At 40.6% G+C, this 13,033-nt stretch overlaps 1 protein-coding gene across 1 annotated transcript in view; it reads right to left on the bottom strand.

Moving 5' to 3' along the window:
* Window positions 1-13,033, bottom strand: part of LOC116331656 (contactin-associated protein-like 4) — a 148,318-nt gene that overhangs the window by 85,133 nt on the left and 50,152 nt on the right. The window contains exons 4-5 of the mRNA XM_039602839.1: window positions 8,092-8,239; window positions 4,301-4,507 (exon numbers count right to left, since the gene is read on the bottom strand). Of these exons, the coding sequence (XP_039458773.1) occupies window positions 4,301-4,507; window positions 8,092-8,239 (355 nt within the window). The remainder of the gene's footprint in view (window positions 1-4,300; window positions 4,508-8,091; window positions 8,240-13,033) is intronic.

Here is a 13,033-nt window from a genome sequence, read left to right as displayed (position 1 = left end):
CTGCATTGCTCTGGGCGAGCGGTAATCTGCCAGCTTATTCTGAGGCAACAAGGCAGAGAGGGCTGGTGTCGTCTGCTCGGGCTAGGAGTCTGTGTAACATCTGCATAACATCTCAGAAGTGACAGTTAACTGGCAGTGTAAAATAATACAATTAGAATAATTGCTCCAGCAAGTATGTATAGCAAGGGAGGCTGTATTCAAAAACCTAGTCAACTAGTCGCTCACACCCCTGGTTCAAAAAGGGCAGGCAAAAATTGGAAGGTGAATGGCCAGCTTGGCTGAATAACAGAATGAAAGGGGGGGGGCAAACACTACATTTTCAGCCAATAGGAGGATGATATGTCCTCAGCATCGATGGCAATGCCAATGATAGGTAGCTAACAGCAGTACACTTACCATACATTTTTTCTATACTAATGTTTTCCATTACATGCTATATGGTGAAGTCAGAGCCAACATAACAGCAAAACTTTAACAAAATGTATAATTAACTGCAGTCATTTCTTTTAATGTCATTTCTTTTAAGTCTATAATTGAGATCAAACCCCCCCTGACGGGGTACTACACAAGTACAGGGGTCCCTCCTTTATACTCATTTATTGCAGGAGTTATGTTCTAAAAATAACCCACGATAGGTGAAATCCGCCAAGTACCCAACTTTATTTTTTACAGTTATTATAGATGTTTTAGGGCTGTAAAACCCCTCACTACACACGTTATACACCTTTCTCCGACGGGCTTGAACATTTTCACACTTTTCTCGATGGTTTAAACACTCTAAAAGTTCAAACCTTCGTAGAAAAATAGGTCCAGTATTACAGTACAGCACAGAGTCACACTGCTAGCAATCAAAGATTTAGATAAATTTGACAAGCTGAACGCATTCTGTACTGTACAGGAGACACGGCACGAGATTGATTGACAATGGTCTACAGCCAATTAGAACGCAGAACACAATGTGCTGTTAAAAAAAACAAAAGCATGCAAAATTGCACCCCAAAAAAAACCCAGCGAGACCGCGAAAGGCGAATCGCGTTATAGTGGGGGACCCCTGTACACAGTGTATATCCCATATGGAAGCATACTAGAGAAAGTACACTTTGACCTGCCTTTATGTAAAATGATGCGTAATCTGATTAAGTTAGAGCGCTTGCGTTATAATTGATTTAAAATTCTTGAAGGTGACATTCCACCTTTGTAAACAGAAAGCTCTTCAAGGTGATCAACTTCCTACAATGACATTTTGAAAAAGTCTGGGTCATTTTTTGAGGCGGTAGGGTTTCTTTGCTGCCTGCGTTGAGTCCTGGAAGGGACATAGCGAATGTTGTTTTAAGAAGTCGTAACCTTTCTTTAAGATGTTACTTTCTTTAAGGATGTGCAAAACAAGTTTACAGTCTGAGAGAAGAGACACGGCGATGTCTCTGACAGATGCATGAAAGGTAGAACAGATGACGGATACATGAGGGAGGGATGGGAGATAAAGATGCAGAGATGAAGAGCATTTGTGAGAAATAGAAGTCAGGGGGTGGATAAAAGGGAAGATGAAAGCAAATAGGAGGCGATGGAGGAATCATTTTTAGTAGACATGAAATGGTGAGAGGGCAAAAAGATGTATAGATAGATGGATGAATAGACCTGATGGGAATCCTGATGACTGGCAAGCCATATGTTAACGATGGCAGTCTGACAGCCTCTGGTTTAACCCTATTCACACACACACACACACACACACACACACACACACACAATCTATACAGACTGTAAGCCATGCATCAAGGCTTACAGAGTCCAGCCCCAACACATGCTACAGTGAACGGGTACCATCCATCACGGCTGTAACTAGACAGAGATGCAGCAGCAGCCAAGACTAAACCAATCAGATGGCAGTGTGTGTAACGGCCATCTCAAACCAAAAACAATCTAAAGTTATTTTAGAGTTTGAGCTGTCCTCAAACTTATACAGATGTTTTTTACCAATACAACCCTAAAGTGACAAAAAAATGTGTTTTTGCTGAGCCAATTTGTGGGAGCTGATTACTGGGAGCAAGAAATACTCTGTGTGCTAAAAGAATACCAGAACCAGAAAATAAAAACAGAAATAGCATGTTTCTTCTCAGAGTAAATGTGCTTAACTGCAAAACTGGTGTGCTAAGAATGCTGTTACCAATTGCAGTAGTATTTCTGAGTGCTGAGATGCCTTTCTTTTGTCTATTTCTATACAAACCACTAAAAGGATTAAAAAAAAACTGGGGTAGTTACTGCTTGATTATCAGTTTGATTAAAAAAATCTTACATATGGACACTCAAAAAGCCTCTTAGACTAAAATGTATACTTATGTCAAATATCAGGAACCACACAGCATTTTTACATGTTGCCATTCTTTATACTTCAAATATTTGCTCATAAATGGAAAGTCAGAGCAACAACAAGCATTACTGATAACAGATTTCCTTTAAAAGTATCACACAGAAAGAAAAGTAAGATCAGTGGTTATACAGCAGCTGTGAGCCAACTAAAGCTCCACAAATAGCTTGACAATATGATGCGAAGAATGATGAGTGATCAGATGATTTTGGCTTCCATTGAGACCAGTTGATCTTCTGGGACTGCAGGGACATTTGAGTTAAGAGCCAGAGCTAATGCTATACTGGATTTTTTGTGTATAGGGTGCAGATAAAAAAAAAAAATGGCAATCTTACCATAAAAAACAAATAATAATAATAATACCAAACATACGGGGTGGCTGTAGCTCAGGTGGTAGAGCAGGTCTCCTACTAACTGGAAAGTTGGTGGTTTGATCCTAGTCTGCATGCCAAATATCCTTGGGCAAGTTGTTCTCCAATCGGAGAACTGGCCATCGAACTCACATTTTGTCAATGTGTGTATTATTGGAATGTTCCATAGATAGAAAGTGGCAGAACAAACTTAGAAAAGTCCTTGTGTGATTGGGTGAATGATTCAGCCCCTGAGAATGTAGAACCACCTTTTGTGCTCAGAGTAGAGTCTCTACCAGCTTTGCAAACAGACTGAAATGCTTGCCCATATTCTTTGCAAAAACCAGTCCATTTACTAAACATATTCTGGATTGGATCGTAAACATGGTAGAAATTTGTTGTCCTGGTCAGGTTCCTCCCAGCAGGCAGACCTCTGCAAGCGCTTGTACAATTAAACTCTGACCAGTCCCTGTCCCTGTAAGAGAAGCTGAGGATGTTGCATGCTCAACCTCCAGGACACCAGTTGGTCACTGCAACTATTTGCAATGAGTCGCTTAATGCAACAGAAATTCAGTGCAATCACCAGATCACCACCACTCTAGTGTGCCATTACATGTATTATGTGTGTGCTTTGATTTCACCACACAGGAAAACATCAACTTTCAATCTGACCAGACAGACTGGCAATAGTACAACAGTTTTCAGGAGAGTGCAAAGTTTTGACGCCCAAAGGAGGCACAGAAGGACAGGAATGGGACATTCACATCGCAAATTCACCCACAGCCTTAGACAGTCAACACAGCTTTACTGTAGTGTCCTCAGGTGTCTGATAGAGTGTGCTCAGTGGAATACTGAACTGTGGCATGTGCCATTGGTGTGCCATTGGTGTGCCATTGGTGTGCCATTGTGCCAACACAGAGAACACTGAAAATACAGGAGTCGGTTCCTCCCAGCAGGCAACCTCTGCACTGACACAGTCTTGACTCAGAAGCTGAGGACCTGCTCTTCCAGTTTATCCTCCTATTTGCAATGATGGCAACAGAAATGTCCTCACCACCACTCTACCAACAGGTGTGTGCTTTGAAATCAATCTGACCAGAAGACTTCACTGTTTTCACACAGCGGAGGAAGAAAGCATGACAGTCAACACAGAAGGTGTCTGATAGAGTGTGCACGTGGAATACTGAACTGTGGCATGGCCAAGTTCCACTGTATGATCTAAAAACAGGCAGTAGCAAACTAGAAGTCTTGACTCGCAACCTGCTCTTCCAGTTTATCCTCCCTGTGATGGTGTCCTCCTTACCAACAGGGAAATCAAGCAGAAGCTTCACTGTTTTCACACAGCGACTGGGAGATCAGACAAATTTATATCAGGTTATAGTTTTGGCCAATAACAGCTTGTATTTTGGATCCTCTTGTTGTGTGTCTTTTTTGTGTCTATTTCTTTAAATACAATTGTTTAAAAGAGGTTTTTAATAAATCTATCCCACATTTTCCTCTTAAATACCACTACTTCTACTCTAGTATGTATGAGGAAAAGTCTGCTCCCATAAATGGCTACCATTATGTTTGTGTTGTGTTGTACCTTGTCTGAGCAGCAGCTGTAGCTTTCCTCTCTCTAACTCCAGGCTGAGGCTGACTCCTTGCTGCCCCTCTGCATGCAGCAGTATCCCAGAATTCCTCAGGGTTTTAAACTTCAGAGAGACAACCTCTTTGGATGTCCGCCACGGCCCGGGACTCAGCCTGTACACCAGGCTGCTGCTGCCACCGTTTAGGCTCACCACATCAGAGGCTAAAAAAACAAAAACAAAATAGATTTCATGATAAAAGAAAGCAAAACACTGAAACCAGAATCTTAAGCAAAAGCTTAACAGTTCATATCATATAACCCTGAAACAGACAACAGTCCTTGTGTTTGTGCAGTTTTCCTACAGCATCAGATTGCTCAAAGCTCCGACTTATAACTGGGTGTCAGAGTTGCTATTAATGTCATGTAATATTCTAATTCAAGGTTCTTAAATAATGCTTATGCTACCCTGCATAAACTCACAATTACACACACCTGCATGACACAATCTACCTGTTCCTGTAATTCTGTGGTTGTAGCAGACAATTTGTTAAACAGCGAGGGAAAACCTTGCAGCAAGGACTGAATCTGTATTCTGCTTAACACTTTTCATCAAGAAGTCTCTCAGTTACTGTGTGCTGCTCGCTGGGGATTTGGGCTGAGGTGATGTGAGGTAAACAGTGTAGGTGGTAAAGAATGAACTGCAAATACTGAACTGTTTAAAGGGAGCTGCGGCTGAGTTCAGCATCAAAAGCCTTTTCAGTTGTACAACTAATTTCTCCGACTGAATGTTTCTTAATGGACTTGGAAACTCTTTGACTCCCTGAGACTTACAATCAGCCAACCACTTTGCTTGCAGTAATGCTCTTATTGCATTGTACAGTGTATTTCCTGCTGATCGCAGAGCAGTAGGCTCGGGCTCGGAAGCACTGAGTCATCCTCTGCGATTGAAAGCTGAAAACATTACTTGAAGTCGACTCTGTGGACTATCAAGCCATTCTAATTAAGTCCCAGATTACATTTTGTTCTACGATATTACGTTTTATGTAATTACAATCAGCCATATCCCTGTAATTATCCCCAGAACATATTGTTGATTATTTTTGACTCACTACCTGCGTACCGAAATAGCACTGGACATAGTGAGTGCAGTAATTAGCAGGACATAATTTTACACACATATATTTGAACGATTGCAGTAAATATCATCATAGAAACACACACATATGAAATTAATAAAAAATACATAAATAGAGGAGGCAAGTCCCTTTAGCTCTGCTGCTGCATTCTAGCATCAGTTAATTAGCAGAAATCAATTTAGACTGGTATGAATATCATACTTCAAAGATATGTGGTTATCAGCAAGAAGGCCTAAGAAATGGACTAGTCCAGCCCATGGGATGGTTTCAGGAATACTGCAGAGAAGATGGGGAAGAATGTTTGTATTTCCCACTGTTTGCTTCTGTAGGAAGCATTATGTTACAGGTTGTTAAGAATGGAGGGTGTCAAGGGACCTGTTGTCCAATTCTTAATGTCATTTGAGTCAGAGATCTGAATCATAATCGATGTTTAGCCTTCCTAAAATCAAACTGGACTTGTTGTTCTATAGATCTGGAGGTATTTTTATAGTGCTTCCGCACACTTAAGATTAACTTGGACTGTATGTGATTTATTAACTTAAACATTTGACGCCTCTGTGTTGCAAGCTGCAGACAGCACAATTGTCTGTGTCTACACTGAAGACAAACTATCACATCGGTGGTAATAATTTAACTCCAAAAGTCATCCTCGTGGTGCCAGGAAAATAATCTTTACTCCATGACTCACTGTATAAACTTTAAATCCATCCAGCAGATGCTGGTATCTTTCAGGACCAGCTTAACCACCTACTGTCATTTACAGACTTTTGACGCTAGTGCAAAAAGAAATCTTCCTTTCGCAGAAAAATGTTGTTTTGCTGAAGATGTAGTGAAAACACTCATTTATACTCCATTATTCTGCCTTCTTACAGTGTTTTACATTATTAGCAAATAATACAGATCATCACACTTCCAGCACTTCCAGAAACCAAAAAGCTCTGGTGTGTGGCTAATTCCACTAATTAACTTTTTAATCACGATTGGGGGTTTTTTTGTTCCAGTTTGCATGGATTTTATGAAGTTTAAACTCTCATGTAGGCCAGGGAAAATGTTCTCCATCCATTCTCATAATGTTAACTACAAAACACATTATTTTGTGTTTCCTTAAAAAAGACTAATATCCACCGAGCATTTACATTCAGTGCATTTCTCACACTGTGGCAAACCGTTTGTCACCAGCAGCTATATCGCAGCTCCCCGCGATGTATTACATTTGTTTTTCCGGAGAGGATTCTGCCGTGAATGCTGCATTAGTTTTCTGCAGGAACACCAGGAATCTTCTCTGACAACTGTGACACCAGCTGATAAATATAGCACACAAATATATCCGTAAGTAACTTTTGAATATTTCCAAATGACTATAGGCTATTCATCAAAATCCATCTTTTAATGTTTCTCCAAATCCATCTTCTTCTCACGCGGGCAACAGTAACTACAGTTAAATAAGGATATATACAATGGTTTTAGCATAAATCATCTTTATACTTGGCAGATTACAAGTGATGAAGATGCAAGTACAAGATGTAAGACTATAAAGAAGATACAGAGATCACGTAAAAGTGGCGATCACCAAGACCAAACTAAAGAAAACCTGAGGACACTGTTGGTACAGTTTCACACTGTCGGGTTTTTTTTATTAGAAGAACAAAGAGTCTTATAATAAAAGAAGACTATGTGTCTTCTTCTAAGAGTGACATTCAGTATGAATTAGAAATAAATGGAAAAAGTAGAACACTTTCAAAAGACACCTTTTGAAACCTAGTCGTATTTGTGAATTTGCTTTGTCCTTTTTAGTATATTCAAAGCAAACAAGCTAATGTCCTTTTATTTTTATACTTCTATTTTAAAATTCCACTCAGAGTACAGCCGGCAAAATATAAGTGGAAACTTGAACTAATACACAGAGATGGCTGTGGAGGAAATCCCAGGAAACCGTGTTTGCACATGAATAGTTATTGTTTGATAAGTATATTCTAGCATGTATATGTAAATATATGGAGTTGCTTTTGATATTCATGAGTATGTCGTGTTTTGATTAGAGCACAGAAATCAGGGCAGAGCAGCAAATGAACACTGAGAAGACAAAAGACTACAAACACCTGCTCGTTTAAGAATATGAGCAAAGCCTGTACGTCTGACTGTACACCTTAGCTGTAAAGGGAATAAAGAACAGGATGAAGAGGAGTTCCATTCATTGAAAATATACTCTGTGTTTAAAGTCATGCTGAGTCAAGAGGATTCATATTTTATATGAAAAAACAACTCTAAGAAGATAAAGCCACGGTGTGCTGTCAGGGTGAAAGAAGAAACTGTGACAGGTTACATATCTATTATTTTTGTCAAAAAGAAATATTTGTGAGGTTTTTTTTGCCACAGTGGACTCACATATGTTATGTAACTAAATGTGAATACATCTGACAGCATTGCTTATGTGCAAAACCAATGTCGTATTTGTTTAGTTCATTGTACTGATGCTACGGCTGCCGGGGCCAGCATGTATAAAAGCAGCTCTTAACTCTTAACAAAAGGCTTTCAGTGAAAAAAAGGCAGCCCAATAACAAAATCGTGAAATGTGTACATTTTTCAAGAAAAGACTGAATAAATTCAGGAGTTCTTTCTTGGTTTGACCACTGACCAGAGTCCAGTCGGGATAAAGAAGACAGAACTTACTGTAAGGACATCCGTAGGTTTCCAGTCGCAGTCCGATCCGTCCGCTGGGATTCCAGTCCAGAGGAATGAGGCGGAGAAAACGTGCAATCGCTGGTTGTTGCAGCTTGTATTGAACCACACTGTCTGCATTGCTGTTACCTGGAAATGACTAAAAACATACAAGCAGAGAAAAAAAATTACATTTGCACTGGAAATTCAAGTTTTTTGGTTTCCTGTTTGTAATACTTGAGGGTGCATGAGAGTTTGCCCAACCAGTCTACATGTGTTTTGTGGACTTGGAGAAGGCATTCGACCGTGTTCCTCGGGGGGTCCTGTTCATAATTTTTATGTACAGAATTTCTAGGCGTAGCCAAATGGCAGAAGGCTTTCACTTGGGTGGTCTCAGGATATCATCTCTGCTTTTTGCAGATGATGTGGTTCTGTTGGCTTTATCGGGTGATGGCCTCCAGCTCGCCTTGGAACGGTTTGCAGCCAAGTGTGGGAATGAGAATCAGCACCTCCAAATCTGAGGCCATGGTCCTCAGCCGGAAAATGGTAGAGTGCCCTCTCCGGGTCAGGGACGAGTTCCTGCCCCAAGTGGAGGAGTTTAAGTATCTCGGGGTCTTGTTCACGAATGATGGGAGAAGGGAGCGGGAGATCGACAGACGGATTTGGTGCAGCAGCTGCAGTGATGCTGTACCGGTCTGTTGTGGTGAAGAGAGAGCTGAGTGTAAAAGCAAAGCTCTCAATTTACCGGCTGATTTATGCCCCTACCCTCACCTATGGTCACGAGCTGTGGGTAGTGACCGAAAGAACAAGCAGCGGAAATAGGCTTCCTCCGAAGGATGGCTGGCCTCTCCCTTAAAGATAGGGTGAGAAGTTCGGCCATTTGGGAGGGGCTCAGAGTAGAGCCGCTGCTCCTCCACATCGAAAGGAGCCAGTTGAGCTGGTTCAGGCATCTGACAAGGATGCCTCCTGGGTGCCTCCTGGGTGAGGTTTTCCGGGCATGTCCCACCAGGAAGAGGCCCCAGGGCAGACCCAGGACACGCTGGAGAATTTTATCTCTCAGCTGGCCTGGGAACGCCTTGGTGTTCCCCTGGATAAGCTGGAGGAGGTGGCTGGGGAGAGGGAGGTCTGGGCTTCTCTGCTTGGGCTGCTGCCCCGGATAAGCAGAAGAAAATGAATGGATGGATGGACGGATGTTTGACCAATCATGTTTGAGGAAGCTTTGAGGGCATATAATTCACACTGTATAATCCACATTCCCAATAATATATCAACCAAGACTACTGTCTGCCTATCTTTCTGTTAATTTTTTTTTTGCATTGTGACAGCTGGGATAGGCTCCAGCACCCCCCGCGACCCTGAAAAGGATAAGCGGAAGGGAATGGATGGATGGATGGATGAAGAATGAATGGCTGGGGGAAGAGGAGGTCTTTGATTGGGTGTCTTGTGGCTACACTGTAAGTCCTGACATATTGGAAAATCTCCCCCAGGGACTAAGCCACAAGACTAGCCTATGACTGCAATCATCTTCATATTAAAGAGTAAGATATGATATGATATTTAGCAAACTGTAATGTTTATCATGTCACAATTTCCCCACATTCACCAAAGCATCGAAAGCAAAAATATAAACGCAGTAAAGTTAAATTTTTAATTGACGATAAATCTGTAAATGTTAAGGAAGCACCAAAATAACTGAAAATCATTTTTCACTTTAATGGTGACTCATTCAGCAGCTGTCCACTCAGCCAGATCAACCATCCTATTAGCATCATTATAAAGGTGCATTTACTGTGTACAGGGTCAAATACATCCACATGTAATGCAATTACTGATGCAATATTCACAATATTCTTTCTTCACTCTGATACTCTTTTAACCCTAGAACACTATCGCTATAAATAGTAACACAATCACTAATGCCGGGTGATTTTTACCCGATATAATATAACCAATAAAAAGTAATCAAATATATCAAAATATGACAACACATGATAAACTACAGTGGTTTTCTTTCACTTTCAACTGTGCCATGTCTAACAAAATGAAAAAAAAACCTCCTAAACCAAATAATGACTCTGGAAAGCTGGTCTTTGGTCCACCCATTCCTGGGAAATTTGAGACTTCCCTGGTGAAAGCACAGCCTCCTCGACACGCAAACAGCTGCAGGAGAGAGAAATCATGTAAATGTATTTGCTCGGGTGTAAATCACCCGGCGATAGTGTTCTAGGGTTAATCACAACGCTATTCCACTTTTTTGTTGAGACAAATGAGAGTTTTGTGTCTGACTGTGGACTATTTCAATCTTTAATCAATGGGCTGTAAAAGCAACACGATCAATAGTAGTGATTCAGCCTCTGAAATGGAGGGTCAGCGCTTTTTCTGTATTTCTAAAAACACAAATGTATGAATATTTGTAGCTTTTTTATTTAATTTAATCTCAAGGTCATCCAGTCTAGGCTGTTTTATCTAGTTCTCACTTGGCTAACCACCTATGTAGACACACAGTGCTTTTAATGGGGTACAATGAAAGGCAGAGATATGGCATCTGTGTTGTACTTAAATGTATAAAATAAAGCTGATCACACTGCCAGCTCATATAATGACCATGTTAAGGACACAGCACATTTCCATTAGGAACTGGAGACACGGCATGCTGCATAGAAAAAGCTGTTTCTGATGGGCAGATGAGGCAGGAAGCAGAGGTGAGGGGGAAGTTTAACAGCAGTTTGTATCTTTTCAGATTTGGAAACTTTTCCTTTGAGGAAATTATATTCATTAACCTGCTTTATGCTAAAATCCTTCCATAAAATGTGGAGCGTTAGCAGCGAATTGGTTTGTCGGTCTCTCTCAGACTCTGGGCATAATGCCTGATGGATTTCTTTCCATCTCCTCCATCTGGCTATCTACCCTAATTACATGCCTCCCTTGAAGTTGACACGCAGGTTAACTCGCTCTCCCAATACTGAATAAAACTTAGACACTTAATTAACTTATTAATTCCTCTGTAATCAAAAGAAAGTGAAGTTGGATCACATCATATGATGAAAAGAGACTCTATGTTTGTCTGAAAGGAAGAAAAACATTCAATGTGAAATCTGAGAATTCATTTTTGAGACTTTTATGTATGATTTAGTTCACTTTGTTCTTTAGAGGATGAAATCTTTAAACTCTCGATCTTTTGAAACATCTGAAAATCCTCACATATAGCATGATACTGATGCTCTCTTAAAATAAAACATATACTCAGCTCTTAAAGAATTCGTATGTTTAAGAAGCTGAAAACAGCTGAAATTTTAAGTGGAAAGCTATTATAAGGTAAAAAAAAGGAAAAGATTAAAGCAGTTAATTAATCTGCAACATCTGTAAGTTTGGAATAAATTGTGTTATTTGTATCATGTGATCTAATTGTACCAGGTTTTTCTTAACAGGAATGTTAAGAAATGTTCCTTTGAAGAGACTTAAAGAACAATAGATTATTGTTAAAATAACAGCATGTTGTTTGCAGACAGGATGTGAGCATCAATCTTCTGACTCAAAGCCAAAAAATTTATGAACCAGACCTGCAACCTTGACTCAAGACAGAGACCCCATCAGAGAGGACGAGAAGGCATTACTACATTACTTTTAAGTGCTGGAATTCAGGGCCTGTGCTGTTCTGCTGAGAAAAATCTGATACAGAATTGTTTAGGAGTGTAAGAGTAATGTTTCTGCGTGTATGCAGTTGAGTGAAAGCTGCAGTCCAAAAAAGTGAGAGGCGGAGTGTTTCATCTGCTCAAAGCATTGAGGCAAACAGCAGGAAGGATGTACCAGAGCGATGAGTATCAGTGGAAAATGACAGAGGAGGAAGAGAATCACCTGGTGAGAAGAAGGAGGGCGATAAGCAGTAAAGACAGCGAATAAGAAAACAAAATAAAGTAATAAAGGAAATTTGAGAAACAGGGAAAAGTGAAAAGAGCAGGACTTGTTTCCTCATCTTCAGCCCTCCAGGCAAGAGAAAGCAAACAGATAAAGAGGAACGAGACAATAAAGAAAAGATGGATTGCAGTATTTCCAAGCACCCACAGGCTTCTGAGGAAAAAGACAGAGAGAAAAAAGATGTCATCCTCAGAGAGGAAGAGGAAAACAACAAATTCCCTTCCCTGGTCTTCTGCCCACTAAAGCAAAAGTCGCAAATGATCCAGGAACTCTGCCATTAACTTTCTCCTCTGGAAGACTCTTTACGCCTGGCTGACTAATTCACAAAGTTTCCGAAACCCTTTGAAATGTGACTGGGTTTGTAGAGAATTTGTGTAGCACCTCAGATCAACATGTTTTTAAACTGTTAGGAGCAGTTTCCTCTGCTTTCTCAGAAAAGATCCACAGTTCTGAGATTAGTTGGATTAAAACTCAGCTCGACTTCTAATCAAAGCTCCTCTCTGCAGCTCTGTAACAAATGCGCCTTCTTCCTGGATCAGTGTCCATGTACACAGTGGAAAACTTTGCAGGTTTGTTGTTTGATCTAGTGTCCAAGTCACTGGGAGCATGCAGGTACATATTTTGAAGAGGCTCACTGAGCTGACAGGATTCATCACTGTGTTTGCTTTCAACACCAAAACTACTTAGTATTCTAGTGCCATTATACTAAACCATGTATCACCACTGCAGTGGGACAAATACAACAGAGTCCAACATGACACTTGTGCAATGAGAAAACGCCAAAGGGAAGTGCTGTGTCTATGAAGGGGCGGGAGGCGATGCTTCACTGCGTCTGTGACCCATCTCGCTGATTTTTTTCATTAATCAGCCCTACAGAGACCAGCTGAGGCTTTATCACTTCATGGCTATGTTTTGCCATGTTTCTGCCATGTTGTTAGTTGTGATCAGTGGGGGAAAAAGTAATAAAATGAGCCACAGGAAGGTAACAAATTACAGAAGAATTCTACAGAAGGTGTCTGATTAAGGCTTTGGGCCAACA

Source organism: Oreochromis aureus, linkage group 18, assembly GCF_013358895.1.
Source record: "Oreochromis aureus strain Israel breed Guangdong linkage group 18, ZZ_aureus, whole genome shotgun sequence".
Lineage (NCBI taxonomy): Eukaryota > Metazoa > Chordata > Actinopteri > Cichliformes > Cichlidae > Oreochromis > Oreochromis aureus.
The sequence above is the reverse complement of the archived record's forward strand: the minus strand, read 5'-3'. Positions and strand labels throughout refer to the sequence as shown.